Raw genomic sequence first — 16,735 nt, 5'->3', positions numbered from 1 at the left:
GGCACTTGTTGCAGACAGGTGTAGTGATGGCACTTGTTGCAGACAGGTGTGGTGATGGCACTTGTTGTAGACAGGTGTGATGGGAAAGGTGTAGTGATGGCACTTGTAGTAGACAGGTGTGATGGGACAGGTGTAGTGATGGCACTTGTTGTAGACAGGTGTAGTGATGGCACTTGTTGTAGACAGGTGTGATGGGACAGGTGTAGTGATGGCACTTGTTGTAGACAGGTGTGATGGGACAGGTGTAGTGATGGCACTTGTTGTAGACAGGTGTGATGGGACAGGTGTAGTGATGGCACTTGTTGTAGACAGGTGTGATGGGACAGGTGTAGTGATGGCACTTGTTGTAGGCAGGTGTGGTGATGGCACTTGTTGTAGACAGGTGTGATGGGAAAGGTGTAGTGATGGCACTTGTAGTAGACAGGTGTGATGGGACAGGTGTAGTGATGGCACTTGTTGTAGACAGGTGTAGTGATGGCACTTGTTGTAGACAGGTGTGATGGGACAGGTGTAGTGATGGCACTTGTTGTAGACAGGTGTGATGGGACAGGTGTAGTGATGGCACTTGTTGTAGACAGGTGTGATGGGACAGGTGTAGTGATGGCACTTGTTGTAGACAGGTGTGATGGGACAGGTGTAGTGATGGGGCAGCAGTGGAAATTGAGGCTCATGAATTGGTGCAGTGATGGTGGGTAGTTCGGTGTAATTTCCTCCATCACCCCCTTCTCACCATTTCGAATAGTCGTCTGAGTAGGAATCTCTTGCGAATCCTCGGAGAACGTGGGAAGTTCAGCTCATAGCAGAGAGTAGGGGCGAGCATGAAGTAATAAATATCTGAGGGGTAAAGAGACGTCTGGTCACGACATGGACATTACACCGGCTGTACAGGTGGAGCAGCATGTACCACCCACCTCTGTGCGTCAGATTACCAGGATACGTGACCTCCTGCTTCCCAATGTCTCCATTTGCTTTTCTCATCTGAGGAGCTGAGAGATGAGGTATGAGTTACAATGGATGACGAGGCACATATAGACATGTCCTTATAGAAGACACGGGCCACACCCCGGGGTCACATGAGGTGTAGTGCCCTGGAGCAGGCGTTCTGTGAAGTCTGGACATTAGTGGACATTTCCCCTAAGCAGAGTTATAAACTTCTTACTTTATTTCTCTTGAAAGGGTTAACTTGCACTGTTTAATACTGTGTAACTGCATTTTATATATTGTGATATATATCCTGTTCATTATCACCATTTGCAAGGCTCTGTGGAAAGGTTTAATGAATACTGAGAGACTGTTAGGACTTTGAATGAGAAGCTGGTAATTTTCCACAGCTGCCATAGAGTTTAACCCTTTAAGGACCCACTCCATACATGTACGAAGCAAGGTCCGCCGGGTTCTGGGGCAGGATCACGGGGGAACTGGAGCGCAATGTCTGCTCTTACCGGCAGGCATCCATGCTGGGTAAGGGCAGCATGGTGTATTCCTCCCCACTGCAGCTCCAAGCGTATATAAGGAGAGCAGTCAGAGCCCCTAGTGTTCTGCAGTTAGGGACCAGTGCTTGAGAGGGAAGACTCTGCCAGACTACTGAGTGACGAGAAGAAGACGCTGAGATGGGGATACTGAGCCACAGACACTGGATCACCAGCCTTGGACCAGTACACCAGCCTACTGAAGAGAGAGACAGCTAGCTCAGGCCTTTCCTCAGCATCAAACCCTTCTCCTGCCAGGGAGGAGACTGGAGAAGCCAGCCCTATGCCTGGTCCTAGGGAGGAGACTGGAGAAGCCAGCCCTATGCCTCGTCTCAGGGAGGAGACTGGAGAAGCCAGCCCTATGCCTGGTCCTAGGGAGGAGACTGGAGAAGCCAGCCCTATGCCTGGTCCTAGGGAGGAGACTGGAGAAGTCAGCCCTATGCCTGGTCCTAGGGAGGAGACTGGAGAAGTCAGCCCTATGCCTGGTCCTAGGGAGGAGACTGGAGAAGCCAGCCCTATGCCTGGTCCCAGGGAGGAGACTGGAGAAGCCAGCCCTATGCCTGGTCCCAGGGAGGAGACTGGAGAAGCCAGCCCTATGCCTCATCTCAGGGAGGAGACTGTAGAAGCCGGCCCTATGCCTGGTCCCAGGGAGGAGACTGGAGAAGCCAGCCCTATGCCTGGTCCTAGGGAGGAGACTGGAGAAGCCAGCCCTATGCCTGGTCCTAGGGAGGAGACTGGAGAAGCCAGCCCTATGCCTGGTCCTAGGGAGGAGACTGGAGAAGCCAGCCCTATACCTAGTCCTAGGGAGGAGACTGGAGAAGTCAGCCCTATGCCTGGTCCTAGGGAGGAGACTGGAGAAGTCAGCCCTATGCCTGGTCCTAGGGAGGAGACTGGAGAAGTCAGCCCTATGCCTGGTCCTAGGGAGGAGACTGGAGAAGTCAGCCCTATGCCTGGTCCTAGGGAGGAGACTGGAGAAGTCAGTCCTATGCCTGGTCCTAGGGAGGAGGCTGGAGAAGTCAGTCCTATGCCTGGTCCTAGGGAGGAGACTGGAGAAACCAGTCCTATGCCTGGTCCTAGGGAGGAGACTGGAGAAACCAGTCCTATGCCTGGTCCTAGGGAGGAGACTGGAGAAACCAGTCCTATGCCTGGTTCTATGGAGAAGACTGGAGAAGCCAGCCCTATGCCTGGTCCCAGGGAGGAGACTGGAGAAGCCAGCCCTATGCCTGGTCCTAGGGAGGAGACTGGAGAAGCCAGCCCTATGCCTGGTCCTAGGGAGGAGACTGGAGAAGCCAGCCCTATGCCTGGTCCTAGGGAGGAGACTGGAGAAGCCAGCCCTATACCTAGTCCTAGGGAGGAGACTGGAGAAGTCAGCCCTATGCCTGGTCCGAGGGAGGAGACTGGAGAAGTCAGCCCTATGCCTGGTCCTAGGGAGGAGACTGGAGAAGTCAGCCCTATGCCTGGTCCTAGGGAGGAGACTGGAGAAGTCAGCCCTATGCCTGGTCCTAGGGAGGAGACTGGAGAAGTCAGTCCTATGCCTGGTCCTAGGGAGGAGGCTGGAGAAGTCAGTCCTATGCCTGGTCCCAGGGAGGAGACTGGAGAAGACAGCCCTATGCCTGGTCCCAGGGAGGAGACTGGAGAAGCCGGCCCTATGCCTCGCCTCAGGGAGGAGACTCAGCCCTATGCCTTGTCTCAGGGAGGAGACTGGAGAAGCCAGCCCTATGCCTGGTCCTAGGAAGGAGACTGGAGAAGCCAGCCCTATGCCTGGTCCTAGGAAGGAGACTGGAGAAGCCAGCCCTGTGCCTGGTCCTAGGAAGGAGACTGGAGAAGCCAGCCCTATGCCTGGTCCCAGGGAGGAGACTGGAGAAGCCGGCCCTATGCCTCGCCTCAGGGAGGAGACTCAGCCCTATGCCTTGTCTCAGGGAGGAGACTGGAGAAGCCAGCCCTATGCCTGGTCCTAGGGAGGAGACTGGAGAAGCCAGCCCTGTGCCTGGTCCTAGGGAGGAGACTGGAGAAGCCAGCCCTATGCCTGGTCCTAGGAAGGAGACTGGAGAAGCCAGCCCTATGCCTGGTCCTAGGGAGGAGACTGGAGAAGCCAGCCCTATGCCTGGTCCTAGGGAGGAGACTGGAGAAGCCAGCCCTGTGCCTGGTCCTAGGAAGGAGACTGGAGAAGCCAGCCCTGTGCCTGGTCCAGGGAGGAGACTGGAGAAGCCAGCCTTATGCCTCATCTCAGGGAGGAGACTGGAGAAGCCAGCTCTGTGCCTGGTCCTAGGGAGGAGACTGGAGAAGCCAGCCCTATGCCTGGTCCTAGGGAGGAGACTGGAGAAGCCAGCCCTATGCCTGGTCCTAGGGAGGAGACTGGAGAAGCCAGCCCTATGCCTGGTCCTAGGGAGGAGACTGGAGAAGCCAGCCCTGTGCCTGGTCCCAGGGAGGAGACTGGAGAAGCCAGCCTTATGCCTGGTCCCAGGGAGGAGACTGGAGAAGCCAGCCCTATGCCTCATCTCAGGGAGGAGACTGGAGAAGCCAGCTCTGTGCCTGGTCCTAGGGAGGAGACTGGAGAAGCCAGCCCTATGCCTGGTCCTAGGGAGGAGACTGGAGAAGCCAGCCCTATGCCTGGTCCTAGGGAGGAGACTGGAGAAGCCAGCCCTATGCCTGGTCCTAGGGAGGAGACTGGAGAAGCCAGCCCTATGCCTGGTCCTAGAGAGGAGACTGGAGAAGCCGGCCCTATGCCTGGTCCCAGGGAGGAGACTGGAGAAGCCAGCCTTATGCCTGGTCCCAGGGAGGAGACTGGAGAAGCCAGCCTTATGCCTGGTCCCAGGGAGGAGACTGGAGAAGCCGCCCTATGCCTGGTCCCAGGGAGGAGACTGGAGAAGCCGCCCTATGCCTCGCCTCAGGGAGGAGACTCAGCCCTATGCCTTGTCTCAGGGAGGAGACTGGAGAAGTCAGCCCTGTGCCTCGCCTGTATTGTTTTGTACCTGAATTCCTCCAGTAAAGCCGCCCCTGATTACTGCAGATTCTGACTCTCTGGACTTATTTCCCATTGGGGTACATCACACCTTACCATCCCTTCCGGAGAGCAGCAACATGTGGTGACACCTCTACGGTGTCCGGGGGACCCAGAGTAGCGTTGGGGCCGCCCCAAACTCGTCCACTGCAGAGGCAGACATAGAGCTGTCCATATAATAGACATAGGTCGGACCCCGGGGTCACATGAGGCACATTTGTAGGGGTCTGTAGTAAAATGAGACTGGAATAGCAGAGTCTCACCAGACTGAGTGCGGCCGAGCGCCCGGACCTGTGCCCGCCTCCGCTCCCGGCACCATCGGTTCACATCTTTGTAGGAGTACAGCTTGAGGAAGAGGATGGTGTAAACCATGAGAGAGAACACAGCACCCACTGCAGGGAGAGGAGAACACGGAAATAAATGGGTGTACAAACCCAAAAGCAACCATAAATACAGGACCACCCACAATACAATCACTGGGGTCTACTCTCTACACAACCACCGAGGATCCCCCCCCCCCCCCCTATACACAGTCACCGGGGATGGGGCAGTGGGTACTTACCTAGGCTGAGGGAGGGCACGGTGAAGACCACCAGCACGGGGAAGCACAGGATGCTGGGGAGGATGAGGACGTACAGGAACAACCCGATGCGCTCAGAAAAACTTCCCTGCCGGAGACACACAATGAGAGCAGCCTGCGCCAACCAAACAAGCCCCTCCCCCAGCCCAAATCTGGAGGATCCGGGCACCGCCCCACTCCTGTAGTAATGGGTGCCACCATTGCCCCCCATGTTATAGCACTTAACTTACTGATGCCATGCGCCGCTCCAAGTGCAGGGACCCCAAAATGAAGACGTGCGAAGCTACGAGAGAGGAAAACATTCAGACACTTCAGAAAGGAGAAAGTATCAGCAGGAGGGAAACGGTCAGCATGTATGTACTCACCCAGTACCAGGCAGGGGGAGGGCCAGCTGTAGGGGTCCTTGAGGAAGAGCGACACCACCTGGATGGGATCCACCAATATCCCATACCTGAGGAGAGAATGGGCACGTCAACACCCCACCGCCCAATCCGACTGATCACATGACCTGGGTGGTGCGGAGTGCAGGTGGCGGCATGGAGAGCGCACACCACCTCTGCCTCCCCTGACACGGCTTGGAGCGAGACAACCCCCATATGCCTGCCCTGGTTTACCGCCATGTGTGGTGGTCTCTACAACCACCTGCTGGGCCACCCGTCTGACCATTTCTCAAGGATGTGGGATTCTATTCCGCGTCACCATGGTAACACTGGAGCAGAACCCGCCCTTGACCCACTGGTACCCAATGTATGCCACACTGTCCAGTCCTGACCCACTATGCCGGCAGCAGGCAGTTCCCTATAGGAATTGGTGGTGACACCTCGGGGGCGGTCCTTACTGTAGCTGCACTGACATGCCTGGCGCGCACCGCCGCTCAGAGCCTCGGGGGCGGTCCTTACTGTAGCTGCACTGAGGCCTGGCGCGCACCGCTGCTCAGAGCCTCAGGGGCGGTCCTTACTGTAGCTGCACTGACAGGCCTGGCACGCACCGTTGCTCAGAGCCTCAGGGGTGGTCCTTACTGTAGCTGCACTGACAGGCCTGGCACGCACCGCCGCTCAGAGCCTCGGGGGCGGTCCTTACTGTAGCTGCACTGACAGGCCTGGCACGCACCGCCGCTCAGAGCCTCGGGGGCGGTCCTTACTGTAGCTCCACTGACAGGCCTGGCACGCACCGCCGCTCAGAGCCTCGGGGGCGGTCCTTACTGTAGCTGCACTGACAGGCCTGGCGCGCACCGCCGCTCAGAGCCTCAGGGGCGGTCCTTACTGTAGCTGCACTGACAGGCCTGGCACGCACCGCCGCTCAGAGCCTCAGGGGCGGTCCTTACTGTAGCTGCACTGACAGGCCTGGCACGCACCGCCGCTCAGAGCCTCGGGGGCGGTCCTTACTGTAGCTGCACTGACAGGCCTGGCACGCACCGCCGCTCAGAGCCTCGGGGGCGGTCCTTACTGTAGCTCCACTGACAGGCCTGGCACGCACCGCCGCTCAGAGCCTCGGGGGCGGTCCTTACTGTAGCTGCACTGACAGGCCTGGCGCGCACCGCCGCTCAGAGCCTCAGGGGCGGTCCTTACTGTAGCTGCACTGACAGGCCTGGCACGCACCGCCGCTCAGAGCCTCAGGGGCGGTCCTTACTGTAGCTGCACTGACAGGCCTGGCACGCACCGCCGCTCAGAGCCTCGGGGGCGGTCCTTACTGTAGCTGCACTGACAGGCCTGGCACGCACCGCCGCTCAGAGCCTCGGGGGCGGTCCTTACTGTAGCTGCACTGACAGGCCTGGCACGCACCGCCGCTCAGAGCCTCGGGGGCGGTCCTTACTGTAGCTGCACTGACAGGCCTGGCACGCACCGCCGCTCAGAGCCTCGGGGGCGGTCCTTACTGTAGCTGCACTGACAGGCCTGGCACGCACCGCCGCTCAGCCTCTGGGGCGGTCCTTACTGTAGCTGCACTGACAGGCCTGGCACGCACAGCTGCTCAGAGCCTCAGGGGCGGTCCTTACTGTAGCTGCACTGACAGGCCTGGCACGCACCGCTGCTCAGAGCCTCGGGGGCGGTCCTTACTGTAGCTGCACTGACAGGCCTGGCGCGCACCGCCGCTCAGAGCCTCTGGATTATTGGTTTTGTACCCCCCCCCCGTAGGAGCGGCTCAGGTGTGAGGCTGGGTGACTGGTACAGTCCGCTCTCCACCTCTCTGATACATTGTAGCGGCCGATCCAGCGGGCGCCACACCTGTGATACAATGTATCGAGTCTCCTACTAATCAGTTACATTGTAGCGGCCGATGCGGCGCTCTTCAGGCTCTGTAATGGGCCCCTAATATCCTTCCCATCATCCCCGGTTCTTTAACACTTACTTAATGAGGTTCTCCAGAAAAAGGCGCGCGTTCCCCAAAACCTGAAAGATAAGAACAGAACCTGAGTGAGGAGCAGCCAAAGCATCACAAAGTATCCACACCCTCCACAAGTCACATGACTGCAAAAGTATCCACACCCTCCACAAGTCACATGACTACAAAAGTATCCACACCCAGCACAAGTCACATGACTGCAAAAGTATCCACACCCTCCACAAGTCACATGACTACAAAAGTATCCACACCCAGCACAAGTCACAGGACTACAAAAGTATCCACACCCTCCACAAGTCACATGACTACAAAAGTATCCACACCCAGCACAAGTCACAGGACTACAAAAGTATCCACACCCTCCACAAGTCACAGGACTACAAAAGTATCCACACCCTCCACAAGTCACAGGACTACAAAAGTATCCACACCCAGCACAAGTCACAGGACTACAAAAGTATCCACACCCTCCACAAGTCACAGGACTACAAAAGTATCCACACCCTCCACAAGTCACAGGACTACAAAAGTATCCACACCCTCCACAAGTCACATGACTGCAATAGTATCCACACCCAGCACAAGTCACATGACTGCAATAGTATCCACACCCAGCACAAGTCACAGGACTACAAAAGTATCCACACCCTCCACAAGTCACATGACTGCAAAAGTATCCACACCCAGCACAAGTCACATGACTGCAAAAGTATCCACAGCCGGCACAAGTCACATGACTACAAAAGTATCCGCACCCGACACAAGTCACAGGACTGCAAAAGTATCCACAGCCGGCACAAGCCACATGAATGCAAAAGTATCCACAGCCGGCACAAGTCACATGACTGCAAAAGTATCCACACCCGACAAGTCACATGACTGCAAAAGTATCCACAGCCGGCACAAGCCACATGAATGCAAAAGTATCCACAGCCGGCACAAGTCACATGACTGCAAAAGTATCCACACCCGACACAAGTCACAGGACTGCAAAAGTATCCACACCCAGCACAAGTCACATGACTACAAAAGTACCCACACCCAGCACACGTCACATGACTGCAAAAGTCTCCACACACAGCACAAGTCACATGACTGCAAAAGTCTCCACAGCCGGCACAAGTCACATGACTACAAAAGTATCCACACCCGGCACAAGTCACAGGACTGCAAAAGTATCCACACCCGGCACAAGTCACAGGACTGCAAAAGTATCCACACCCGGCACAAGTCACATGACTGCAAAAGTATCCACACCCGGCACAAGTCACATGACTACAAAAGTCTCCACAGCCGGCACAAGTCACATGACCTGCTGCAGGGGCAGACTACACAGGGCTTACAGGCTGTAACCACGGCGACGCATAGCTGTGTAAGGCTACGTTCACACTTGCGTTATTCTTTTCCGGCGCTGAGTTCCGTCCTCGGGGCTCAATACTGGAAAAGAACCGATCAGTTTTAACCCCATGCATTCTGATTGGAGAGCGATCCGTTCAGGATGCATCAGGACGTCTTCAGTTCCGTCACTGTACGGTTTTTGGACGGAGAAAATACCGCAGCATGCCGCAGTTCTGCCTCCGTCCAAAATTCCAGAACACATGCCAGAATGACGGATCCGGCATTTTTTACCATAGGAATGTACTAGAGCCGGACCCGTCCTTCTGGTCTGCGCAGAGCGAAAAAAAAAATGTGAAAAAATAAATGCCGGATCCGTTTTTCCGGATGACACTGGAGAGACGGATCCGGCATTTCAATGCATTTGTCAGACGGATCAGGATCATCAGTCGGCAGACGTTTTGACGGATCCGGATCTGCCAGACGGATTCCTCTGTCGCAGGTGTGAAAGTCCCCAAGACTGTTGAGGACACAGCAACAAAAATAAATATATAATACTTATTGCAAAACTTTCCACGCCCTTTTATGATGAAAGACGGTTTCCTTAGTGTAGAAGATGACAGCAGGCGAGGCGGGAGTGACCCCGAGGCCTCTCTGCACACGTTCTGCGCACTCGCATTGCACAAGGGAGATCCTTACCGTCACCTGGAGTCACTACCAGTCCCATCATCTGCCCCCGCACCCCACAGCCAGCCACTACCAGTCCCATCATCTGCCCCCGCACCCCACAGCCAGCCACTACCAGTCCCATCATCTGCCCCCGCACCCCACAGCCAGCCACTACCAGTCCCATCATCTGCCCCGGCACCCCACAGCCAGCCACTACCAGTCCCATCATCTGCCCCGGCACCCCACAGCCAGCCACTACCAGTCCCATCATCTGCCCCGGCACCCCACAGCCAGCCACTACCAGTCCCATCATCTGCCCCCGCACCCCACAGCCAGCCACTACCAGTCCCATCATCTGCCCCCGCACCCCACAGCCAGCCACTACCAGTCCCATCATCTGCCCCCGCACCCCACAGCCAGCCACTACCAGTCCCATCATCTGCCCCTGCACCCCACAGCCAGCCACTACCAGTCCCATCATCTGCCCCTGCATCCCACAGCCAGCCACTACCAGTCCCATCATCTGCCCCTGCATCCCACAGCCAGCCACTACCAGTCCCATCATCTGCCCCCGCACCCCACAGCCAGCCACTACCAGTCCCATCATCTGCCCCCGCACCCCACAGCCAGTCACTACCAGTCCCATCATCTGCCCCCGCACCCCACAGCCAGCCACTACCAGTCCCATCATCTGCCCCCCACAGCCAGCCACTACCAGTCCCATCATCTGCCCCCGCACCCCACAGCCAGCCACTACCAGTCCCATCATCTGCCCCCGCACCCCACAGCCAGCCACTACCAGTCCCATCATCTGCCCCCGCACCCCACAGCCAGCCACTACCAGTCCCATCATCTGCCCCTGCACCCCACAGCCAGTCACTACCAGTCCCATCATCTGCCCCTGCACCCCACAGCCAGCCACTACCAGTCCCATCTGCCCCTGCACCCCACAGCCAGCCACTACCAGTCCCATCATCTGCCCCTGCACCCCACAGCCAGTCACTACCAGTCCCATCATCTGCCCCTGCACCCCACAGCCAGCCACTACCAGTCCCATCATCTGCCCCTGCACCCCACAGCCAGCCACTACCAGTCCCATCATCTGCCCCGGCACCCCACAGCCAGCTACTACCAGTCCCATCATCTGCCCCTGCACACACCGGGGGCCCCGACTCCTGCACCCTACAGCCAGCCACTACCAGTCCCATCATCTGCCCCTGCACCCCACAGCCAGCCACTACCAGTCCCATCATCTGCCCCCGCACCCCACAGCCAGCCACTACCAGTCCCATCATCTGCCCCCGCACCCCACAGCCAGCCACTACCAGTCCCATCATCTGCCCCTGCACCCCACAGCCAGCCACTACCAGTCCCATCATCTGCCCCTGCACCCCACAGCCAGCCACAACCAGTCCCATCATCTGCCCCTGCACCCCACAGCCAGCCACAACCAGTCCCATCATCTGCCCCTGCACCCCACAGCCAGCCACAACCAGTCCCATCATCTGCCCCTGCACCCCACAGCCAGCCACAACCAGTCCCATCATCTGCCCCTGCACCCCACAGCCAGCCACAACCAGTCCCATCATCTGCCCCTGCACCCCACAGCCAGCCACTACCAGTCCCATCATCTGCCCCTGCACCCCACAGCCAGCCACTACCAGTAACATCATCTGCCCCGGCACCCCACAGCCAGCTACTACCAGTCCCATCATCTGCCCCTGCACACAGCGGGGGCCCCGACTCCTGCACCCCACAGCCAGCCACTACCAGTCCCATCATCTGCCCCTGCACCCCACAGCCAGCCACTACCAGTCCCATCATCTGCCACTGCACCCCACAGCCAGCCACTACCAGTCCCATAATCTGCCCCTGCACACACCGGGGGCCCCGACTCCTGCACCCTACAGCCAGCCACTACCAGTCCCATCATCTGCCCCCGCACCCCACAGCCAGCTACTACCAGTCCCATCATCTGCCCCGGCACCCCACAGCCAGCCACTACCAGTCCCATCATCTGCCCCGGCACCCCACAGCCAGCTACTACCAGTCCCATCATCTGCCCCTGCACACACCGGGGGCCCCGACTCCTGCACCCTACAGCCAGCCACTACCAGTCCCATCATCTGCCCCCGCACCCCACAGCCAGCCACTACCAGTCCCATCATCTGCCCCCGCACCCCACAGCCAGCCACTACCAGTCCCATCATCTGCCCCCGCACCCCACAGCCAGCCACTACCAGTCCCATCATCTGCCCCCGCACCCCACAGCCAGCCACTACCAGTCCCATCATCTGCCCCCGCACCCCACAGCCAGCCACTACCAGTCCCATCATCTGCCCCCGCACCCCACAGCCAGCCACTACCAGTCCCATCATCTGCCCCCGCACCACACAGCTAGCCACTACCAGTCCCATCATCTGCCCCCGCACCCCACAGCTAGCCACTACCAGTCCCATCATCTGCCCCCGCACCCCACAGCTAGCCACTACCAGTCCCATCATCTGCCCCCGCACCCCACAGCCAGCCACTACCAGTCCCATCATCTGCCCCCGCACCCCACAGCCAGCCACTACCAGTCCCATCATCTGCCCCCGCACCCCACAGCCAGCCACTACCAGTCCCATCATCTGCCCCTGCACCCCACAGCCAGCCACTACCAGTCCCATCATCTGCCCCTGCACCCCACAGCCAGCCACTACCAGTCCCATCATCTGCCCCTGCACCCCACAGCCAGCCACTACCAGTCCCATCATCTGCCCCTGCACACATCGGGGGCCCCGACTCCTGCACCCCACAGTCAGCCACTACCAGTCCCATCATCTGCCCCTGCGCACACCGGGGGCCCCGACTCCTGCACCCCACAGCCATCCACTACCAGTCCCATCATCTGCCCCTGCACCCCACAGCCAGCCACTACCAGTCCCATCATCTGCCCCTGCACCCCACAGCCAGCCACTACCAGTCCCATCATCTGCCCCTGCACCCCACAGCCAGCCACTACCAGTCCCATCATCTGCCCCTGTACCCCACAGCCAGCCACTACCAGTCCCATCATCTAACCTTTTACCCCACAGCCAGTCACTACCAGTCCCATCATCTGCCCCTGTACCCCACAGCCAGTCACTACCAGTCCCATCATCTGCCCCTGCACACACCGAGGGCCCCGACTCCTGCACCGACAGCTTAGGCTCTGGCACATGCCCCTCCCCCTGGACTACTACCCCCATGCTCTCCCAGGCAGCCAGGTGGTTTATCATCCTGCTCTGAACTCCGGACAGCGCAATCACCCTGATGTGATGGGGCTGATAACGGCGGACTCTGACCTCCTGACTCTGACTGATAGTAGGCCCTTTCTAGATATCAGGAGACGGTCCTTCAGAAGCCTTGCTCATACAGAGCAGGCTGGTGCAGGGGACACCAATCCACTCCTAATTGCCCCCAATACTCTGAGAGGTGAAGGATGTCACAACCCAAAATTATGAAAGTAGCATTGAGAAGACAGGGCTGCGGAGGCACCGACGAGCAAGGAGTGAGGACAGAAGAGGAAGCAGAGCAGTAGGGGCGAGGCGTTTGGAAGGGCGTCCTTCAGGCGTGGCGCACGGACGCAGTGGTTCATGTTAGTCGTCAGCGTCTTCAGACCCCGTTTTCTCCTATGAACATCGGCCTCGTCAGTGCTGTGCCGTCACCTCGTCCGGAGGTCCTATTTTCTCCCCGGTTGGGGGGCTGCACGAGGACGGCGCCTCCGCTTTTTCCTTTGCACAACCCAAAATAATAAAAAACACTGAAAAAGAAAAACACGCCGCCAGCAATCCTTCCCCGACAGGCGAGTGAGCGCGAGCAAGGAAGACCGACCTGGACACTCAGGGGTTAATGACAATATCCGCTCCGATTCCCTCCACGGGGAGTATTCTTCTCTTGACCTTTTAATCCTCGTCTTTTGTGTCTTATTGTTATCAGCTGTAAGAGATAACGGAGGCGCCGGCGCCGCTTGTCACCGGGCGCCGCTCATTACAGCCCTGGATTCAGGCTTCACTCGGGGCACAGGGCTTCGCCCCCCCCCCTCACTCGGGGCACAAGTCTTCGCCCCCCCTCACTCGGGGCACAAGTCTTCGCCCCCCCTCACTCGGGGCACAAGTCTTCGCCCGCCCCCCCCCCCCTCACTCGGGGCACAGGGCTTCGCGCCCCCCCCCCTCACTCGGGGCACAGGGCTTCGCGCCCCCCCCCCTCACTCGGGGCACAGGGCTTCGCCCCCCCCCCCCTCGGGGCACAGGGCTTCCCCCCCCCCCCTCGGGGCACAGGGCTTCGCCCCCCCCCTCGGGCACAGGGCTTCGCCCCCCCCCCTCGGGGCACAGGCTTCGCCCCCCCCCCCTCGGGGCACAGGGCTTCGCCCCCCCCCCTCACTCGGGGCACAGGGCTTCGCCCCCCCCCCCCCCTCACTCGGGGCACAGGGCTTCGCCCCCCCCCCCCCCTCACTCGGGGCACAGGGCTTCGCCCCCCCCCCCCCCTCACTCGGGCACAGGGCTTCGCCCCCCCCCCCCTCACTCGGGGCACAGGGCTTCGCCCCCCCCCCCTCACTCGGGGCACAGGGCTTCGCCCCCCCCCCCCCCTCACTCGGGGAACAGGGCTTCGCCCCCCCCCCCCCTCACTCGGGGAACAGGGCTTCGCCCCCCCCCCCCTCACTCGGGGAACAGGGCTTCGCCCCCCCCCCCCCTCACTCGGGGAACAGGGCTTCGCCCCCCCCCCCCCCCCTCACTCGGGGAACAGGGCTTCGCCCCCCCCCCCCTCACTCGGGGAACAGGGCTTCGCCCCCCCCCCCCCCTCACTCGGGGAACAGGGCTTCGCCCCCCCCCCCCCTCACTCGGGGAACAGGGCTTCGCCCCCCCCCCCCTCACTCGGGGAACAGGGCTTCGCCCCCCCCCTCACTCGGGGAACAGGGCTTCGCCCCCCCCCCTCACTCGGGGAACAGGGCTTCGCCCCCCCCCCCCTCACTCGGGGAACAGGGCTTCGCCCCCCCCCCTCACTCGGGGAACAGGGCTTCGCCCCCCCCCCCCCCCTCACTCGGGGAACAGGGCTTCGCCCCCCCCCCCCCTCACTCGGGGAACAGGGCTTCGCCCCCCCCCCCCTCACTCTGGGAACAGGGCTTCGGCCCCCCCCCCCCCTCACTCGGGGCACAGGGCTTCGGCCCCCCCCCCCTCACTCGGCGCACAGGGCTTCGGCCCCCCCCCCCTCACTCGGGGCACAGGGCTTCGGCCCCCCCCCCCCTCACTCGGGGCACAGGGCTTCGGCCCCCCCCCCCCTCACTCGGGGCACAGGGCTTCGCCCCCCCCCCCTCACTCGGGGCACAGGGCTTCGGCCCCCCCCCCTCACTCGGGGCACCGGGCTTCGCCCCCCCCCCCTCACTCGGGGCACAGGGCTTCGGCCCCCCCCCCTCACTCGGGGCACAGGGCTTCGGGCCCCCCCCCCCTCACTCAGGGCACCTCCTGACCTCCAGTGATGGTACAGAGACCCCCGGTCACCTCCTGACCTCCAGTGATGGTACAGAGACCCCCGGTCACCTCCTGACCTCCAGTGATGGTACAGAGACCCCCGGTCACCTCCTGACCTCCAGTGATGGTACAGAGACCCCCGGTCACCTCCTGACCTCCAGTGATGGTACAGAGACCCCCGGTCACCTCCTGACCTCCAGTGATGGTACAGAGACCCCCAGTCACCTCCTGACCTCCAGTGATGGTATAGAGACCCCCAGTCACCTCCTGACCTCCAGTGATGGTATAGAGACCCCCGGTCACCTCCTGGCCCCTGGTGATGGTACAGAGACCCCCCCGGTCACCTCCTGGCCCCTGGTGATGGTACAGAGACCCCCGGGGTTGCACTGTACTGGGGCAAGCACTCACCAGCATGATGACACACCAGTTCAGGACCCCCCGGTAATTTCTGTAGCCACTGGCCGAGCTCAGAAGAGAATCCTGCAGCTTGTGACATCTGTGTGAAAAATGGAGATATGGATGATGGGAGTGATACATTGTGCACGACAGGAAAAAAGACTGTGAGCTCTTAGGGCCAGGAATGATGGGAGTGACGGGTGCTGTCATGTCTCGGGGATACATATTAGGACATGTTAGGTGCTCGAAAGGGTCTCCCCAGGTCTGAGGTGTCGCCGAGCACAGGATTGTCAGGAAACGAGAGGCTGTCAGACTCAGGGGGGCTCGGCGGGGTGATGTTCGGGGCTGTCGGGGCCCCTCAGGTAGGGGGGTTGTCGGTGGGCCACTCAGGTCGGGGGGGGGGGTCGGTGTGGGCCCCTCAGGTCGGGGGGGGGGGGGTTGTCGGTGTGGGCCCCTCAGGTCGGGGGTCGGGGGTGTCGGTGTGGGCCCCTCAGGTCGGAGGGGGTGTCGGTGGGCCCCTCAGGTCGGGGCGGGGGGGTGTCGGTGGCCCCTCAGGTCGGGGTTGTCGGTGGTGGCGCCTCAGGTCGGGGGGGGGGGTGTCGGTGGGCGCCTCAGGTCGGGGGGGGGGGGGGGTTGTCGGTGTGGGCCCCTCAGGTCGGGGGTCGGGGTGTCGGTGTGGGCCCCTCAGGTCGGGGGGGGGTGTCAGTGGGCCCCTCAGGTCGGGGAGGGGGGGGGTGTCGGTGGCCCCTCAGGTCGGGGGTGTCAGTGGCCCCTCAGGTCGGGGGTGTCAGTGGCCCCTCAGGTCGGGGGTGTCAGTGGCCCCTCAGGTCGGGGGTGTCAGTGGCCCCTCAGGTCGGGGGTGTCAGTGGCCCCTCAGGTCGGGGGCGCAGACTCAGACGGGTCACACTTTGGGGTGTCCGCACCTTAGCCCCGCCTCTCCTCGGGCGGCCTCCTCCGGTTCTCCGGGGCTGTGGCTCGCACTCTTCAGCCTCTGCACCGGATTCTTCCGCCGGGTCACTCCTCCGCCAGACTCCGCCATCAGACCGGGCTCACGTCAGTCTCACCCGCGGGTCACTCACTTTCCCACCCTCAGGCTGTCGGGTCCGGTCACACAAAGTCTCCGCCCAGTGAGCTATTCCTCCAATCCCATGGGCTCCTGCTCAGAACCACGCCCCCTCACCAATCACAAATAGGAGGCTCAGTCCAAGCCCCGCCTCCAACAAGGCCAAACTTTTTCATCGACAGGAGAACGTTCCGCAATAACTTATAGCCACGCCCACAAAACACTTCCCGCTTTCCTTTCTAAGAGACAACCCCGCCTCTTGAGCAAGGCACGCCCATTACGCCAAGTATCCAATCAACTGGCGCAATTCTAACCTAGCTTGTCGAGAGCTACGGCCATGACGTCATCGTAGCCATGTGCAGCGTGACGACCGTGGAGGGGTGGGGTTTGACT

The 16,735-nt window shown here is 60.6% G+C and overlaps 1 protein-coding gene across 1 annotated transcript in view; it reads right to left on the bottom strand.

The window, feature by feature from the left end:
• Positions 1-16,411, bottom strand: part of DGAT1 (diacylglycerol O-acyltransferase 1) — a 36,976-nt gene extending 20,565 nt beyond the window's left edge. The window contains exons 1-9 of the mRNA XM_044293314.1: positions 16,203-16,411; positions 15,292-15,379; positions 7,397-7,437; positions 5,416-5,501; positions 5,281-5,333; positions 5,033-5,138; positions 4,734-4,862; positions 912-986; positions 731-834 (exon numbers count right to left, since the gene is read on the bottom strand). Coding sequence (XP_044149249.1) covers positions 731-834; positions 912-986; positions 4,734-4,862; positions 5,033-5,138; positions 5,281-5,333; positions 5,416-5,501; positions 7,397-7,437; positions 15,292-15,379; positions 16,203-16,318 — 798 coding nt within the window. The 5' untranslated portion in view covers positions 16,319-16,411. The remainder of the gene's footprint in view (positions 1-730; positions 835-911; positions 987-4,733; positions 4,863-5,032; positions 5,139-5,280; positions 5,334-5,415; positions 5,502-7,396; positions 7,438-15,291; positions 15,380-16,202) is intronic.
• Positions 16,412-16,735: the final 324 nt, after the last annotated feature.

Source organism: Bufo gargarizans, chromosome 5 (genome assembly GCF_014858855.1).
Source record: "Bufo gargarizans isolate SCDJY-AF-19 chromosome 5, ASM1485885v1, whole genome shotgun sequence".
Classification (NCBI taxonomy): Eukaryota; Metazoa; Chordata; class Amphibia; order Anura; family Bufonidae; genus Bufo; species Bufo gargarizans.
The sequence above is the reverse complement of the archived record's forward strand: the minus strand, read 5'-3'. Positions and strand labels throughout refer to the sequence as shown.